This window comes from Lepidothrix coronata, unplaced genomic scaffold (assembly GCF_001604755.1).
Source record: "Lepidothrix coronata isolate B3197 unplaced genomic scaffold, Lepidothrix_coronata-1.0 Scaffold114, whole genome shotgun sequence".
Taxonomy (NCBI): domain Eukaryota; kingdom Metazoa; phylum Chordata; class Aves; order Passeriformes; family Pipridae; genus Lepidothrix; species Lepidothrix coronata.
The window spans coordinates 294,898-314,871 of record NW_016690294.1 but is presented as its reverse complement, the minus strand read 5'-3'; the positions used below and the strand labels follow the sequence as shown (position 1 = coordinate 314,871).

At 41.0% G+C, this 19,974-nt stretch overlaps 1 protein-coding gene across 1 annotated transcript in view; it reads right to left on the bottom strand.

Annotated features, from left to right (window-relative positions):
- ST6GALNAC5 (ST6 N-acetylgalactosaminide alpha-2,6-sialyltransferase 5) overlaps nt 1-14,266 on the bottom strand; it is a 72,265-nt gene extending 57,999 nt beyond the window's left edge. Inside the window, exons 1-2 of the mRNA XM_017824901.1 lie at nt 13,811-14,266; nt 12,976-13,200 (exon numbers count right to left, since the gene is read on the bottom strand). Coding sequence (XP_017680390.1) covers nt 12,976-13,200; nt 13,811-13,876 — 291 coding nt within the window. The 5' untranslated portion in view covers nt 13,877-14,266. The remainder of the gene's footprint in view (nt 1-12,975; nt 13,201-13,810) is intronic.
- Between the last annotated feature and the right edge of the window lie 5,708 nt (nt 14,267-19,974).

The following is a 19,974-nucleotide window of genomic DNA, read 5'->3' as shown; positions in this document are numbered from 1 at the left end:
GGAGAATTTAAAAGAAAATTGTTCTTTGTTGAGAGTTTCTTTTCCTATTTTGTAAAAAAAAATGATTAGAAAAGTACAATTTAGGCACCTATGACACTCAAAGGCTTATTTTTAGTATATTTTACCTACTGCTTCAACATACAGCCTGTATCACTTCACTGGATGAATATCTGCACAAATTGCACTAGTTGGCTATTATCAGATAATTATTAAAAAATTCCTCTTCACAAGTTTTAGGTAGAACAACATTAATTAAGTGGTACAGACACCCACAGTGAAATGCAAACCTTTGATACCTATAGTAGAATACTGTAGTTCCTTCCTACCGGTTTTGTACCCTGTTAGGGCTTTTATCTTTCAGAATGAATTTAACTTTGCCTCCCAGCTTCACCATTCTTTTCATACAGTTTTGTTTCAAGCCTTGTCATGTCTAAATATGCTGCAACTTTAGGAAATGTCTTTTTTTTGTGACTCAATGTTGTAATTTGAAAGGAAAACGTAAGAGTAATTACTGATGTAATAATAAAACATGAACATACTGTAGACAACTCTGCAGAATTTTAACTAGGAAATGTAGGTTCACAAAATTATCCCCTGTCCTCCTTCCAACGAGCTGCCACCCAGTGCACATCTTACTTCCATGAATTTAATATTTTGAACACTGTCAACTTTGTCTCCGTATTTCACAAGCATAAACATAAAGCAAATATAATGCTGCTAAATAAGAGCTTGAAATACAATCTTCTTACAGAAATATGTATGCCTGAAACAGCTCCTCTTTTTATTGATTGCTCTGTGCAAAAATATGAAAGCATAAATACTGGGAGTTGATTTGTTTTAATTTCTTTGCACTTAGACATTGCCTCAGCCTAAAGAAGGATCTAACCAGACTCTGACAGTTAAAGATTAACAGTCCTGCCATACCAACAGGCTTGACAAAGGAGCTTAACTTAATCCTTAAGGCAGTATAAGATGTCTTATGTGTACTACTGCATAGGAGCACAACTTTAATAAACACGGTGGGATGTAATTTTCAGTAGTTTTACTGACGTCAAGTACGGGGCATGAAACAAAAAATAATTGGACAGATCTATTTGTTTTCCAAGGGAAACTATTTTTTAAAGATTACCTTTGTTTTGAATTTCAAAGTCTCGGTGCTCTGCATAGAGTATACTAAAAAAGCTATTAAAAAAAAAAAAAGCAAAAATCAGGTGCAACCTCATCATTCAGAATCACAAGGGATGGGACTCAATTTCAGCTAAACTGGAAACTGTCTCACACACTGCTCTGTTATAGCTGGTTTTACCTCTGCTCTCAGTCACAAGATTTTCCTGTGAACAATACAGTCAATTTTAAAAAGTTTTGAGAACTTAAGTAACTGTTGGTCCTTGGACTTAGTATGACATGGATGAGATCACCTCTTGCACCTTCAAATAGAATTAATCTTCCTTTTTTATTTGCTACAGACCATGAAAATTAACCATCATACCTGCAAGTTCAAATGTTAGGACATTAATTGTCATGTAAAACCGATTTTTTTCACATTATGCACTACAAATATGATATGTCATCTTCATAACACACTGAAAAATATCCCTAGGAAGTGGCATAATTTAAAAAAATCATTTCTGAGAAACTTTAATAAAGCTTATGCATCGTATCATCAATCAATTTATTCTATATGTGTCTGAGAGCACTGATATAAGCATAATGGCTCTGGCTCTTTTTAGCATAAAGTCTACTTCTAAAGTGCTCCTAATGCAGCTGTTTCACTGCGTTCCACAGCAATATGAAACCTCAAAGACAGGTTTTCAGGTCCTGTGAATTGTCTCCAATGCAGATTTGATCTGAAGAGACGTGTTATTACAGGTTATAAGTATAGGTATGTATAGGACCTATTGCTGTTCCATCCTGACAGCACTGAGAGCTCTCACAAGAAAGACTAAGAGCCAGCTGCACCTTCTTCTAAAGCCCAGGATGCTGCACATTCCTGGTCTTTCAGGAGAGCAGAAACATGATCCCTCCACCTGCAGGTGGGTAACAAGCTGTGAGAAGTTTCAAATCAGCACAGCTGGGAGTGAAAGGTGATTCTAAAGCCTCATTTCATTTCCCAGGCCAAAACGTCCACAAGCATAATTAAAGACACCCTGAAAGCTGTTCTGTGTTGCACAAACTGCTGCAGATCAAAAGGGATCACTGTGCTGGAAGAAATCAGACACATTAATACCAGAGATACCCTCCTGGCCTCGATATCCCTCCTCTACATCTACCAGCTGCACAAAGTACCTCAATTATGCCCTTAAACCATCAGGGAGACACCAACACTACCCCTGAGAAAGAATATTCAGCATATCTATAACTAGGTTCATTGCTTCTTTGCACTGCTACTGAGACACAAAGCAGATACAGCAAAAGTGAAAAGTTCTAGTTTTGATTCTATTTGTAAAAAAACCAGAGCTTTTGGCTATTCATAAAAATTAAATCAAAATTAAATCTATTAATATGATAATTACATATGGAAAGAGTAACATTAAGGCTCAAAGGCTCAGCAGTCTCTCATTAATGAAGATATTACTAAATATCCTATCAGCAAAAATTCTTCACTGACCGAAATTAAGATAAAGTCAATCAATATTTCCGAAGAAATACATACATGGTAAGAACACCAGAAACCACAAATGAAAACACAAACATTACAAATTAAATAACCCTATGCATATAGAAATAGACATGTTACAAGCAAAAAACCTCATAGCTTCATTCTCAAACATGATTTTCTAAAGCAAGGCAATTAAAATCCTTTCTTTAACAAGTATCTGCCCAGTGACAGCAGCAGATTTTGTCTTAAGTGGTGACTTAGATGACTACATCATGCTCTGTGAACCTAATTTAGTGTCTCATTTCAAACTTTGAAAACCTGATCCACAACATCATCTATCATATTAGGCTGCAGTACGAAACAGAAATTATGAAAAATAGTCTTTTGTGTCGAGTGTACGCAACACGTGGCAATCTAATGACCAAAATTTAAGTAACAAGGGTACCGTGGGTTACATTTTCCCACCGTGTAAGACAGAATATTCTTGGCAGAGGACTGAAAATGCTCCTCTGGAGCAGATTAGGAAAACATTCAGTCATGGATTGGAAGGTTTTTGCAGGGAGATGCAAGCAAATAACTGACCGTGCCACCACACAGGCAAGATCTGCCCATGAGCCGATTGTAGGACTCACAGAAGCTTCACAACCACACCACATGTGCTGCTGAGCCCGGGATAACAAACCCTGCCTCTCAGTCAAGCTTATTAGTTCTGGCTTAGCGACGTGCTCAGCGCAGCGGATCCGCTGCCAGAGCAGAGCCCGGGCACCTCCAAGCAGCTCCCAGGGAGGGCAGAGAGTGCTTTCCTCCCCTGGCAAAACCCCACACAGGCATATGCTCACACACCACGGCAGCTGGCACTCGGAAAACCCTCACTGAAGTGCTCATTGTTATGTGCAGTCCCATTCACATCCGAGGTGGTTCTCATGGATAATGTGAGCAATGTTGCAACAAACTGTCTCAGTCTCTGTAAGGCTCGTGAGTCACTATTAAAAACAGGAAGGAAATCTGGAGCAGTGCTACAAAGAGAATATGTAAGTGGATGAAAAAGTGGAAACAGCAGTGGCTTTGCCATAGGTTTTTTATTTGTAAAATGTGTTTTGGATAGTCGTCAATAGCATCAACAATGGCCATTTTATAAAAAGTAAGCGCTAAGGAAGAAATTATCTAAACAAAACACAATATGTTTTGGTTTGTTTTTAAAAAAGAGGAGTTCACCTGAAATTATCCAGGCACATGCAGATGAGCTGAGGAAGGACAGGCAGTACTGACTCTGCGTCACTCTGGTAGCTGCATTCAGACCACTGGCTGTATTTTGAGGTTTTATGCTTCTATTTTAGAGTCAACCAATATGCTGAGTTGTGTAAAACTAACCCTTTTAAAGTGGTATTAGGACTGAAATGGACAGCAACAAAATTTAGGAGCACATTTAACATTATTCTAATCTCTATGGATGTCATTTAGCCAAGCATCAGAAGGACTGACCCAAAGATACCACACTGAAAGCCAGAGCAGAGCAGGGAAGGGATAGCACAGGTTGCACCACAGCACATACTCCATGTGAGCCCCTGAGCTCTGCACGAAGGCTGAGCATAAGGCTGGGAAAGCACTTCTCCCATGCATTTGGCCAGAAGCTTTTTCATAAGGACTGTGGACAAGTCTTGGATATCATGTTTTCTAAACATGCCTTCTCTGTGGCCAAATGTTCAGTCTCTGCAAGTCCAAGGTGTATATATTTTGGATGGCTAAAGTTAAAGAACAGCCGGTATTTCAAATGCAGTTTCAGACCCTGGCACTGCACTTGAGAGTTGCCCAGAAGTGTTTTGGGCATGTCTTTACCGTTATTGCCTGGGCACTCCACATTGCTTCAGCTTATCTTGAACCCAAATGCCACAGAAAGTACAGTGCCAGCCCAGCTCCAGAAAAAATGTAGCTGCCAAAGGTCAGGATTTACTTCTCAGATACAACGTGACTACTCTGGTTTCAAACTAACAAGCCCGTCTCAAACTACACCACCCAGGCTTACTGACCCAGCCTTCCGATCCAACTTTGGAATCTCTTGCATCATTTCATCAGCTGTAGCCCCCTGTTCGCTGCCTCAATCGTGTGCTTCCTCAGAAGCTCGTTTTTTGTACAAGTCACAGGGGTGAAGTTTATTGAAACGGAATAACAATGTCCATCCACAGAGGATGGTAGTGCAGGTGAGAAAGTTTGGAAGGTAACAAGCCTGGGTGTAAGTCATGCCACTGTCTGCAAAGCACAGCTTGGGGTCAAACTGGTAGGAAAGGTTTTAACCTCATGCAGGCGAACGGGTAAGCAGCATGTACTTGCTGATGAACAAAGTCTCTAGAAACTTATTTCTAAGCCAGCCACTTCTTAAGCATGACAATAGTTCTTTAACTTTCCTGAGCACAAAGCTGGGTACAGATGTACCTTTGCACAAACTTGCACTGTGGAATTTTTCTTTTCTTTAGAGATAACTCTGAGACTGATGCTCCGCTGAATGTTATTACATCTACTTTTATGACCTGCTATAGCTGAGGGTAAGATATATTCTGATTTAATACTATCCAACAGCACAAAATTTACAGAATACTTTATTTCTGCAATATTAACATCATGCCAATACCTGAGGATGCTAATAGCATACTAAAATCAAAATATATTATTTGCCTAACAAAAATGCATACTCCAAATATATCGACTGGTCACTGAGAAAGATTTTCCTCTTATTTTCCAGGTTATTTCTAACTAAGCCACCCATTCTGTAATGGAAATTTTTGTACAGCTGCAAAGAATTCCTAACGTGTTGTATTCAATGACAAAGCACACATTCATATATTCTTGTTCTATGTTACTTAAAACAGTCCAGATTATTAAATCTAAATTAAGAAAACCTGATCTATGCTGCCTATATACCATATAAACCCATTACTGTTCCCTTTCCTCGGACAATGAACATTTTGCACTAGTTCACTGCCATTGTGAAAAAATAGTCTAGTAATCTATTAAATATATCAGTTTGCCCTCTCTGTGTTTTAAAATAACCCAATCTTATTCTGAAGCTTTCTCACAAGGTTCCAGCAAGGATTCAGAATTTATTATTGCACTTAACATACACATTGTGCTTCTCTTAACACTCTGTGTCTCTCTGAATACACAGCCCAGACACTTACCAGACTGGCCTAACCTCAGTTCAAATGGAATATTCTCTGTAGGAATGTGCACATGTTTCTCAGTGCCCAACTCTGGCTTTCATACAGGCCATCCAGGGACACCTCAGAGCTCCACTTCTCCATTTGTGTTTTGCACTTCTGTTGCAAACAGACTCTCTGAAGGCAGGAGGTTTCAGCTTTGACTTGCTTCCTCACTTCCTATGTGACTTTTGTTCTTAAATGTATTAGGCTATCTTCAGAATGACAATGGAGAACAATTAATAGCAGCTTCTGAACTGAAAATATTTGCTTTTCCAGCTGGTAGCAAACTTCAGTAGTTAACCTGGTATTAACACTTCAAGCTTTAACTATTAGAGCACAAGAGTGATGCCTAACGGAGATTGCTTACGGATGAGGTGAAATGGAGTGAGGTGAATATCATGATGCTTCACCTCACCTTCAAAGCAGCTTTTGTGCTGTCACATCTGCTTATATCAGCACCAAACGACTGCTGATTTGATCATAATTGCCCTAATTAGAAGCTCAATTAATACACTGAGTTTTCTCCCTATCAATGCCACCTCAGCATCAAGGATGTGCATACGGAGCCTTACTGAGCAATACAGGTTAAACTAAGAAGGAAGGTCACTGGGAAAAGGAAACTACCTGCACTCTATTGTTTTGAGGATATCACATAGTTAGGATGACACTCAATATCCACTTATGCCCCAGGACAAGCAGAAAGGGAGAACTTAAGGAAACTCTATTGAGAGATATCCATCAGCTGTGAGCAAAAATTACATTTCCTGTCATTGAAAATCTCATTTAGTTCAGACTTGCTTCCACCAAGGATTAAAATCCTTCAAAAAGAACAATTTGTCTTCGCAGGAAGATGAAAATAGCCTAAAATGCTCACAGTGAAAGATCATGTGAAAAAGAAGTGCACAATATGGCAACTTTAAATGGTTATCAAATGTAATATACTTCAGCATATACTAGAAATACAAAGGTGGTCATTGAAATTAATGATGTAAACGAAGAGGAAAAAAAATTAAGGGGTTTTTCATGAGAGACGAACAAATCTCAGTAGCAGACAGAGTATCACCAATTCCTGCCTGGAAGTGTTTTGTATATCCATCCAATTAAGAATTTTGCATGTTCACAAAAGAAGACAGGTAAGCAGACAGCATATTTACTCATTCCTCACTCTTCACAATTTAGGATAAAGGCTATAATCCTACAATCAAAAAACAGCAGTGCAAACCAAACAAAAACATCTTCATGCTTCTGCAGTTTTTCTTCAACCAAGAAAAAGAAAAAAGAACTTTCTGTCTCAGTTGTAAAAACAAGATAGCGTATTATGACCCATATATGGTATCAGATATTGCTGTGAGATGTGACTTTTTTATAATGTGAGAAAATTAAAACACCATTCTGCATCAACTGTCTTGACCTGACCAGCTACCTATTTATGTTTGTAATGAAATCCATTATCAACATTTTTTGCTGTAGCCTCTGAAATAATCTCTTTGCTTCTATTTCTATGAAAGAATAAAGCTGCATCACAAAGTGTCACAGAATACACGGGGTAAGATCTTCACCTGGTATAAACTCCAATATTTTCTCTTGTTTTCAGTATTACAACAATGATTTCCTCTCCATTATCTTCTCAACCACCAATAAATGTTCAGAACTAGTTTGTGATGGGGTTTTATGCATCATGTTATATTAATGACCATTTACAACACCAGGTACTAGATGCACACCAAACATCTTTCAGTTTTCAGGGACATTTCAATATTTAATAGTGTCTGTGCTCTTTTGAGACAATTTTTTAAGCAATGGATCCTGACCTCTGCCTGGACTCAGTAACCCTACTAGTTCGATTTTATCTTTAACAGTACTTATTTTAGAAAGATTTAGGCAATAGTGATAACTGCAAAATGTGACTTCTTTTTATTATCCTGATAGCTAACATTTGTGATCTCTCTCAAGCACACACTGGAGTCAGAATTCTACAAAAGATGTGTCCAACTACAAAATATGGCCTTTTTCATAAAATAAATGTATAAACTGCACAGCTAACTGACACCTATGTGTAAACCTTTAAAAATATTTGAAGGTATTCTAAGCAGGAGCAGTGCCAGGCTAGAACTACTGGTTCTTTGCAGAGGTGCCAAGCAACCTGGAAAACAGGAAAATGTACCATCATCTCCTGCCATTGTTGAGCACTCTGTATTGCACACCATGTGTTAGCACCTAGTGCACACAGAAACTGCCAAAAACTTTAGACAGGGGTCATCAAAATGAATGAACCCAATATTATGATCTGTTAGGCTGAAAGAACAATAGCTCAGAAGTAAGAAAATATAAAGCACAGGACAGTCATTATTCAAAAGTTGGGTAAATCTGGTAAAACAACTGTCTCTGCTCTGAGTGTGTGGATATGCAGTTACATTCCCTGACTGTCATGGTCCTTTTTTTTTTTTCTCTTTAAGCTGTGAACTTTATAAGGGTTTAAATAAACCCACAGCTTATCAGAGTAAAAGGTGACTACAGTACCTTAAAATAGAAAGCCAAGAAGCCAACAAAACACTGAGCACGGGGCTTTTGTGGACTCTCACCTTGCACAGGTCCCTGACAGACGGAAGTGTCCCAAACAAGGTTATTCTAGAATAAAGTCTCCCCCTTGTGGATCTCTCACATAATAAAAGCTCCATCAAATACTTAATTGCACAGTAAAGTTTGTGTTCCTTCCTTTGCAGGTAAGAATTCCAGGAGCAAACAGGAACACGTAACGAAATCATGGTACATGGTTTATTTAACTCAGTGGGCTTGATCCCACCTCGGGCAAGACAGCAAGTTGTTTTGCTGTAAGATACTTTTGATTTAATACTTACTAAAAATAATATAAAACATGGCAAGACTCCCATCCTATTTGAAATGCACAAAGTTTACTATCCTGGAAAAAATAGTTTCCTCCAAGAGCAACTTTTTGCATCTCAGAGATTAAGGAGCTATAGCACTATTTGCAGAATGGCTCTTCCTCAAACACTTCATTAACTACACAATTCTCTGATCTGCATTAATTTAAAGGGATCACAAAGATTTCTTTGCATATGATAATTCACATTATCATAAATTAAGAAATCATTGTGATCACTTAAATTACCATGTTGATCTCAATGCTCTTTTAAGGTACTTAAATGTTGTTCTAATAAATCATGCACTTGGTCTGCAAGATTGATTTTGATTTTTTTAAAAAATCTTTTAAGAAACAAAACTCTTGATGGCTTGAAATACCATTCAATTACATACGTGACAAACTGATATTTTATTCACAGTACCAACTGTTGAGTCAATACTGGGTAAAAAGCTTTTTAACTGTCCAGAGATATGTTCCCACATTCATTTCAGAATAGTAATATAATGGTTAAATATTTATTTCTTGCAAGTTCTGGAACAGTGCTAGGTTTCCTACTTTCATTAACAGTCTGTTATTTGTATGCAGTAATTGCTTTAAAAATATTAGCATTGTAATTTCTTGCTAGCACTGCGACAAATCAACAGAAAGGCTTATCCCCACGCCTGCCCACTGAAGAGCAGAATTCTGCTTCCCTCGATGCCAGTAACAAAACCTCTTTAATTTCAGGATTACACACAAAGAATTCAGGAAAGATGTCAGTCTGACAGTCTAGGACTCCTGTCCTTTCTAACTGCAGAACAGATGCAGTGCTACACCCTGTCAATGTGCCTCTGTAGGAAGCAACAGCTCCTCCAAGTAGAAGGGAAGCTGCTTCTTCTCCACTTCATTTCAGTCCTTGACCTCTCAACAGCAACTATCAGCAAACCATATTTTCTGTTCCAAATGTGAGATCTTCTAGGATGCAACATCTGGCTACTGGGAACAAAAAAAATATCCTATTTATTTGTTTCAAACATCCATCAACAATGACTGTCAACTGCTGCTGCTCTGGGACACACAGAGGAGAAATGACAAGAACCCACTTGCCTCTCTGGATCCACAGCATCTCTGAACTTATTTGTTTTAAGAGTTCAGTTCAACAAAAATTAAGTGTGCTAAACTGTGACAGGCAACTGAAGCTAAGTAAATGGGTTCTGATCTCTGATGCTTGACTCACAGAAAAATGGGCTTGCAGAAACCATGAAGGCAAAGTGCTATGAAACAAAACATTACAAATCTGACCAAGATACAAGAAACTCCTGCAAAAAAATCTCTTCGATCCAGTAAAAAAAGAATGTTAGATATTTTGCTGTTTTCTCAGAGACTGCCTGCTTCTCTTGACAGATGAGAAACTATAATTCTTACTGAATATGAAATAAAAGGAGAAAAATAATTGGTAATTACAATATTGCAAGCTATATTTCAAAATCATTGGTACTTTACTAAGTGCCTTGATTTTCTGGTAAATAGTCTCCACACACGATCATCCACCACTACTAAATGAGCTGTATTGCTAGTAGTGACAGACATTTGTAATACATGATATTTCACAGTGTGGACAACTGTTAAATTTTATTCCTGAAGAGAAATGTCTATACTGCCACATATTTACACAGCTTCTGTAAGTGTCAATCCTCACGCTGTGATTATGGAGTAATACTGAGATCTATAATACTTATCATATAGCTTTCATATAGCGTTGCATACTTACTCTCATTAAATGCACAACATTTGGGTGCAACACCACGAACATGAAATAAGATTTTTGTATGAAAGCAAACTATGAGATCCAGAAACAAGAACACGTTTCAGCTCCTGGATCTGTAGATCTAGACATTTAGCCTACTGGTAACTGTAACTCATGCATGAATACATACCAAGGATGAATTTTGTGTAATGGTCATTCAGCTTCAGGTCATTCGACCTGACAGAAAATCCCAAGATTCTACATGGGCAATGAAGGAGGCTGTACTGTGAAAAATCTACCATTCATTGTCATTTCACACAGTCACCCCTGTGCTATCAAAACAGCATGGACCATTGCTGAACTCATTCCTCCCTTACCTTTCCAAGCCTGTTGTCCTCAAACAACAGGTGCTTTTCATCTCCTTCCAGACCTCCCTCCCTGTCTCTTCACGTCCTTCTCACAGCTACAGAATTTTATCTTGCTCTCTTTATGTTCCTTAAACCTCCCTGATTCCCTCATTTTTTCTCACTATGGGCTGGACTTTTATGACACCTGCTACTCAAGCTGTCTTCTCTGCAGTTTCCAGTGTTCCACCCAAAACACATGTTCTCTGAAAACACTTCATTGTTTCTCAGTTCTTGCAATCTCTCTCCCCATTCTCACCATCACTGATCCTGCATCCTTCTTCCAAACCATCAATGCCTGTGATCTTTTGCATTCTCCATTTTTTTTATTCTGCAGGAAACCTCTATGTTCTGGGATTGTAAATCCATGTCAAGTACATGGATTACTAAATGAAATTACTAAAACAAATACACTATGAAGAGTCAAAGCCCTTCTCTCCCCCATCATTCCCTTACATTAATACAGTGCCCTCACTGCTCTGTATACCACAGTGGCAGAGTTCTCTGCATGATCTCATGTGCATTAAAATAAGACAAAGCAAGCTGGGAACACAGCAGGGATTGTGCAATATTCTTTTTGACCCACAGAAGTTATGCGGAAAAGTTATTAAACCTTCAGCAGATTATTACTGTGAGGCATGAGCTGTGTGAAATGAAACTCAGAAATGGAGTATCTGTGGGGTTCAGGCCACATTACAATATATTAAAAAGCCAGAGAATCATCTTTCTCCAAAACACTGGGAAACATTAAAATTACCCTGGAAAATAATAAACACAGAATAGTGATTTTGAGTATGGTCTGTTTATGAGGGGTGTTTGTGAGTCAGGAGAAACCAATGTAAGTTATCAGTGTCAGAGGGCTACTCACTTATGCATCCCAAAAATCCACAGATGCCTTTTCAATTACTGCTGTTTACAGAAATCATGTGCATATATATCTGCACTTATCACTACAGTCATGTTAAAGAAGAATGAAGGAATTACAAGGGGACATCTCACACAGTAGGAAGCCTGTGGCCAAACTTGCTTTATCTATAGACATTACATTTGAGAATTTCCAGGAGAACCAAGTAAGAAAGCAAATAAAGCCCACAAGGCACCATCATGTGCTATTTTTCTGTGTTAAGAGCCCTACAGATAACTCTTGCATAGAAAGCGATGCCAGAAGGAACAATAAAAATCTCTGTATATCAAAGTCACTAGTCTTCACACAGTACCTCTAAACTGAGCCCAGTAACGTGTTTGACAACCTATCTTTCAGAAAGTTGTCAGTCTAGATGTGAAAACATGAGAAAGTTAAGAATCCTCACTTCCCTTGCTTATTTTTTATTGAAAATTTTTACTGCAAGATGTGTGTGTACTAAACATTATCTGGGGTTTTGGCAGAGGAAGACCTTGGAGTTTCTAGGTAAGTGCAACAAAACTGAACACAGCACAAAAGTAGAGGAATCTGCCTTCTCAGAAAATTCCTGAAGATCAACTATCTCTTCAGAATGGATGTGCCACCTTGCTCACTTTATGTCACTACATCTGCCCTGCGAGCTATCAAAGCTTAGTCTGCCTATCTCTGGTAAACAGGTATTACAGTCTGACAATCCAGCCTGGTAATTCCTCTGTCAAGGGGAGGGACATAATTTTGTTCAGCATTAAAGAAATGCCCCCCAATTTCTATAATGGTAACTATGGTTGGCAACTTCTGCTTCCCAAGAGGTGGATGAAAAGGTCATTTGTGTAGGAGACATTCTTTTTGGTTTCCCATGACAAAACGAGCTAAGAATAAACACCTACCTATTGACCTTCCAGTAAATAAACTTCATTCTTTAACCCTTATGACTATCACCATAAACACACATTTGTATTGTAGCTATAGCATCCAACACCAGAAACGAAACACTTCACCCTCCCTCTTCCCCTGCGCAAGGGAGAAGACAACCAGCACTGCACAAATGCCCAACCGCAGGCTCACACCGGGTCCTGACCCCGCTAAGTCGCGCCCTCGGGGCGAGGCGCGACGGCACCCGAGGGCTGCATTAGCCAGCCCTGACAGCGGGGGCACGGCGATCCCGCCCAGGGGGGACCGGGCATCTCCGGGGGGCACCAGGGAGAGCTCGGCAGGTTCCCCCCGCGGGGGCCGGGAGAGAGGGGCGGTCCCGCGGCCGGCGGCTCACCTTGTGCTCCAGGACGCTGATGTATCCCTCCAGGAGGCCGGCCCCGACGGGCAGAGCCGGGTGGCGCTGGCCGCGCTCGGGGGGCCGGCTGGGCACCGCCGCCACCTGCTGCTGCCGCCGCCGCGGCTCCGGGTGGCCCCCGCCGATGCCGCCGATGCCGCCGTACATGAGCAACAAGCTGGTGCACATGGTGGTGAGCGCCAGGCAGACGGCCAGCCCGTGGCGCTGCGGGGGGCAGAGACACAGCCGGCTCAGCGGGCTCCCCGCGCCGCGGGGCCCAGCGGGGATCGCCGCTCCCCCGCCGGCGCACCCGCAAGTTTCACCCGCCAGAGACCCGGCAAAAGTGCGGCAGAACTGGGGAACCCCCTCCCTCGCCCAGCCCGCTCCCCTGCCTGCCACCCTCTCCACCAGCCCTGCTCCTTCGCCTCTCCTCCCCTCCGAGCGCCCGGCTCCCCCGCGCCTCATCCCCGAGCCGCCGTCCCCCTCTGGGCATCTCAATTCGTGCATTTTAAGGAGTGTTGGGGACTGGAGCGCTTCCCTCCGCCCAGATACCTCCAGCATCGTCCTTTAAGCAGATCGGTTTTCTATACGCTCCTTAGAACGCACACACACACGCAGAACCCCGCAAACCACGAGCAAACACGAATAAAAGAAAGCAGGCGGAAAGTTCTTGGCCGCCGCCGCCGAGGTTTTGGTGGCCTCCGCGCGATCCCGAAGAGCCGGGGAAGGATGGAGCGTGTGCAGGGTGCCCGGGGCAGCCCCGCGCCTCTCTCCTCTCCTCTCGTCCCCTCCCCGCCGCCGGAGCCGGGATGAGCAGTGCCAACAATGCACTTACCATCAGGGTCTTCATTTTGTGCGCCTCCCGGCCGCCAGTCCTCCCGCTCCCCGCTAGGCTCGGCATGGCGGGGAAGCCGCAGACATGGCTCGGCCAGGGAAGCGCCGCCGTGGCGGGGATTAGGGGGGAATTACACCCGGCCGGACCCTCGGAGCCTGCCAGAGCCGGGTCCTCGGCTGCCCCGCCTGCCTCCGCCCCCGCCTCCGCCTCCTGCTGCCGGCGCAGCGGCGACTTCAGGGCAGGTGGAAGTTAAAACTTCTGCCTCCCGCTCCGCCGCTGCTCCGCCGGCGGGCACCGGGCAGGGGTTTCCTCTCTCCCTCCCTCCCCCTGCCCAGGCCTCCGTCCTGCCCCTGGCACCGGGGCACGACCCTCACGGCACGTTATTTGTATTTTTCCCAGCGGGAAATTTTCCCGTTCTCCCACCGCTAGCCGGGTTTCCTGGAGCTGGCGGCGTTCAGGCAATACTTTAAATTCACGTTAGTAAAAAAAAAAAAAAAAAAAAAAAAAAAAAAAAATCGACGCCCTCAAACTCCTTGCGCGGCGCTGACAACACCCTCTCACACAACCTTTCCCGAGCTCTAACAAACGGCTTCAAACCCTTTTGACAGAAGCTTTCTTCGTTTTCTAAAGCAAATCTGACAGACTTGTTCCCCATGCCATCTCTGGTTTCTGAAGGCGGACATTTTCCCAGTCTCACAAGCAGCCTTCTAAACTTCTTTATTCTTTATTTGTTTGTGTTAATGGTGTTCAGTTCAGTTGAGAAAACTTTGTTAGCAGACCTCATAACACGTAGACTTTTTGCTCTGGAAATTCCACGTTTATAAATATACCCCTTCTAAACAAGCCTTTTTAAGGTTGATCTCTTACGAAGTTATTAGACTGACAGCATTTTTGAAATAATCTATCTCCTAATCATGACGTTATTTCACTTGAAACTACTCATGGAAATAATAGTTCTAATATATGGCTTCACATCTAACCCACAGCTATATAGTATTAAAAATTACATTAAGGAGAAAACTATCAGCAGGGTAACTCAACCATGGTCACAATAGCAGCTTTCTCAAGGCTGGAATTGTCATTGAAATCCATTTTTTATCTTTACTAATTCATTGGAGGACTAACAGTGAAACAAATGCCATCTCTAGCATGGGCACAGCACGCAGCATTTAGTGCCTTTTAAGAAAGTAAAAAAGAAACAAGAATGTATGGTACGTCAGCAGATAGAGCAGTAAACACGCTTTATCATTTCACAGAAGAATGCCATATTGCACACATGCTTGCTATTTATTCAGTTTGTGAGTTTGGTTTCAATAGTACCAGTTGTTAAGACAAACGGAGCAATATAAGAAGAATCTTATCTGGTCTTGGTAATTCTTTATTATGTGGTTGCACTTGACACTCAAATTAGTGAAACAAAGGGCCAACTTGATGAATCATTGAAAGCAAATTATCTGTGGCTCTCCAAGGCTTCCTGCAAGAGACTACAAAAGGCAGCTCATGCATTTTACAGTGCTGTTTCTCAAATACCAGCAAGCAGGTTGCTGGTGACTGACCTTTCTGCGCCTTTCTAATATATTTTACCATGCCGAAGTGAAGCATCATTTTTGTGATTTAGGCTCATGGCTGTGTGTTAGACATCTGTTACACAGTATGTCTGACCAAATTCATTAAACTTATGGGTTTTGGTAGAATAGGCTGATTTAAAAATCTACTGATAAAGGAGACAAACTAAATTTTCTAATTTAATGCTTGACTTGAATAATGTCCAGCTTTCTGCTCGTCAAATATTTAATTAGATTGCCATGTTGGTCATAGACGGTATTCTTGGCAGTCAAATGCTCACTGAAACAAATACAGTAGTGTAATGTAAATCATACGGAGGTTTTTGTGTAAGCATGGGAACTTTAGAAATCGTCTGGAAAACAGCCCAGCTATTTAATTTAATTTAAAATTCCTATGAACTAATAGTTCTAGCTGTCTGGAGGTTTGTTTTTTTTAACACTGTTGGAGTCTGTATACATGTAGATATGAATCTGTATACCCAATAGTTAGACTTGCAAGAAGAAGAGCACAGGCTGAACTTATAAGCATTTAATCAACTTGGAAACGAGTCAATACAGAAAACTCCTTAAAGTCCTTCTGACTTCCTGATTCAACCAATTTATTTTCTATATGCAAGGGATACTGAACATACATTTCTAGTCCTCCTTAGAGCTGGGGTAAAGACAGATTAAAAAATAAACAGCTGCTTTCCCTAGCACAGAAGAAAAAATGGCAGAGCGATAGCAAAGTCTGACTGAGGAGAGCCTTTCATCTGCATGGAAGAGACTGGATTGTCTCCTCTTCCAATTTACCCTTCTCATTTTCACCTTTCTGGTAGCTACAGGCTGACAAAATAGTCATATGGAATAAAAATCTGCTTGTGGCAGCTTCAGGAGGACCTAAGATGCTAATGATAACATAAAAATCCATGTAGAGTGAAAAATCCCTGTAAGAAGTAGTGGTGCAGATAGAGACAAACCTCTAAAAACTGACAATGGACTTGGAGCAGCAGAGTCCTTTCACTGATGCCTAAATAAAACTGCTTAAACAGCAACTTCCCCTGAGCTGTCTGGATGAATGAAATAACTACCTTTTTATAATGCATTTTAGCCCAGATTGTCTTTCAGAGGTTCCCTTAGGGAGATATAAAATAGCCCTTTCAAACTGGGGCTGATTTCTCATGAAGTTCATGTAGAGACAACATAGCATAATTTACACCTTAATATAATGAACAATTATAAACCTCCTTTCCACATTATGGTTGGCCTGGACTGAGTGCTGGAGTGGGGGAGCCTCTGTGCCAGTGCACCTCAGCAGCTGGTAGCCAAACTATTCAGTGTGCGTTAGGATGAGGGCAGTGGCTGGTGTGTTGATGATCCAGAGGTTGTTTGCCAGGACATTTTCCCTGAGTGCACTGTCTACTCTCTGTGTGACTCCAGCAAACCCTGCCCTGAACCTCCCTGTGTCCCTCTCTCTTTCCCACCACAAGGCAGGGTGTTTGCACGTGCAGCCAGTACACAGAATGCCTCCAAACTGGAAGCTGCAGCTACCCTTCAGCCCTGTCACCTCCTCAGAATGAAAGCCCAGACAGTCTTAAATGTTTAATTATTTTGTGACTCATTGATGGCAGTGTGGCTCCTTTGCTGGGGAAAAAAAAAAAAAAGATAATGTTCTAGAGAACTGATTTAGATCTGTGCCTAGTTTTAAACAGAGTAAGAAAGAGGAAGCTTTTGTTTATATACTACCCTTCACAAAAGAGTGAGAAGAAAAGGGATCTGGTGTGATATAAGTAGTTAAACTCTAGGTGAGTTCTGTGTGTCACTCTGCAGGAGTGCTGAAAGCACTTAAATACATTCCCATCACGCTATGTGTATGTGTTTTTCAGAAAAATATTGGCGATAGAAGTGCTTAAAATAGAATGGAGGGGAGAGGCTAATTGTGTCAGGACCACTTTGATATCCCTATGCCTTTGAAATGAAGAATCTGAGTTACTAAGATTCTGTAGATGGCTAAACATGAGAAAATATTTGTTAAAAATTTAAAACGAATCTCAAAGTGACTCCTGTTAAAGTTGCATCATTTTGTCCTTTCCATTATATCCTGAGGTTTGTGAAGCCCTGGATCTGTCTTCTCAAGAATGACTCACTGGAATTACCTTCTACAGCCATTTTATCCCTCTCTGCTTGCTGGGGCAAGGAGCTCACTAGGAAGTATAAAGCTCTCACTTCTGCAGCCTCATGAGGTATGAGCTTAAACCATGATCACTAGTGTAGAACAGAATATTGCTTGTCCTGGGCCTGCAGCCAGTGACATTTGTGTGGATGGCTGGGAGTGCCACATTTCAGAGGGGACAAGTAAGCGGTTTTTGACTGACTACCTAGAAAAATGAGACTAAAGGTGCTAAGGAGGTTGGAATATGATGGAAGTTTGTGTGGATTAATGGACAGCAGGGCAGTCAAAGGTATATAGGGAATGAAATATATCACACCAATATCACCTCCCTGTGTTGTTTTATTATTTATGTATATATGAAATTTTAACCTCTTTTTCCTGAAAGAAGGGGCTGTGTTTTTGCATTGCAAACACAACCAATGGAAAACATTCAGCAGCCATAAAGTAATGAGCCTACACTATAGATTTTTCAAACTGCCCAGTGATTCATGAAATGCTTTTCAAAACTGAAAATATGCATTGAGGATTGGTCAAAAAAGGTAGAAACGATATTATAGATCAGTCAATACTGTCTCTCCTTTATGAGAGCAGGCTGCCTTTGAACTTCTGACAGAAGCAAACAGTGATAGATGCATAAAGAAATGAAATATTGCATGGAAATAGAAGTGCAAATGAAAACAGAAGGGGGAAATAGTGAGATAAGATCTGCTGAATCTGCTGCTTTTTTCTTTCTTATTTCTTAGTTTTCTCCCCAATTTAGGAAGCATAAATATAGGTATTGGGTGTTTCAGAAACAATGTTTAGCTCAACTGAATGGACTCATCTGCTTTGAAACCACACTTTAAACACTGTGCTTCATTCTAATCACTTTTTTGGAGGGGAAGTTCAATAAGACATATCCTGCAATATACAGTGTACTCAAAATTCCACTTCTAAAACCAGAAACTTTGAAGATTAAGAAATTGGCACAGGAGGCTACAGATGGAGGGTACCCAGTACCACTTGTGGAAGCCACAGGATGACCAGAAACTGTTCTCCATGGCCTTTTGTTTTACCATTCACTACCAAAACAAGAGAAGGAAGACATACATCCTGTCTATAAACAGAGCACAGATTTAACATATGGACTAAAGCAACTGAGAACATAATTACTACAATTTGGTAAGGGATTGGATACATTTGAATATTCTGGAGATGTCTTTGCTGTAATTTAAGGGATCTCAACAGGATCATGAATACCTCAGTTTTCAGAGTCTGAATGCTTGTTCCTTTGCAGAGAAAAACTACACCAACAGAAGTCAAACTGTTAAATGGAACAGAATTTCTAAACTTCAAAATAAAATTGTCAAGCAGATAGAAGACATGAAGCATTAGAGGAAAAAAGGAAGTGAAGAAGGATAAGTGCTCATTATGGATTGGTTTGCAGTTCTTTATGTATTATTAGAGAGTCGATAGAAAACTCTCCTGCTATTACTAACACAAACATCACTTATGATGACAGCTTGAACAACAACTGTGGCAACAAGGGGATCCATTAGCATCAAACTGAAAAGGCACAGTCACAGAATCAAGTAAAGTCCTTCAGTGGCCAAGCTATATAGATCTTATTTTGATAATAGCTACTGTTCTTATTATGTTTATCGAAACCATCTTTACTATCCACATGGTATATCGCTATATAAGCATATATGCTAATTCAGAGCAATAAATCACTGTACAGTGTGAGAATAGCTGTCACTGACTCCTGTCATACCTCAGAAATTTCATCCTTGAGTCCTGCATGCTCCCAAAATTACGTAGTGGCCATCTTTGTGATGTATAAATTTCTTCCATTTACCCAGCACACTCCAGACACAGATACCTAAATGAAGCCTTGGGGCTTTGACCTTACTGCTGAGAGGTCCTGAGTACTCTTGTTTCCCAAAGAAGTCAACAGTAATTGAAGGAGGGTCTCAGGTGAGCTGCCTGTTAAAGACAGTGTGGTTCTAGCCATTTGTGGACAGACTAGGCCAGCAGATATCAGGGATCACGGCCCAGGGTCGTCATTTTAAAGAGACAGTGGCCATGGTTCTGTAGCTTGCTTGGTTAATTGCAAATGAACATGGGATCTGAATCCACAAGAGAGTACAGAATGGCTACAAAATTATTTCCTGTATCCAGATTGGGTCCTGCACACCACCCTGGAAAAGTCTTCTAGCCAGGATGAACAAGCACTGTAGGAACCAGCTTGAAACAGTTGGGAGAGTTTCTTTACTGCAATAGCTGCCTAACCGAATGCTTCAAACCAGCTGCTAAACCAGATAGATGGTTTTCCCTTGTGATGTACTGTATCCTTGTTTAAACATTTCTGCCATATTAGTGATATTTGTCACTCTTAACCAAATACAGAAAACAAGTCTTCTCTATTTCATGCTGGGTAGATATCCTGGGTGTCTACTGGCATCCTC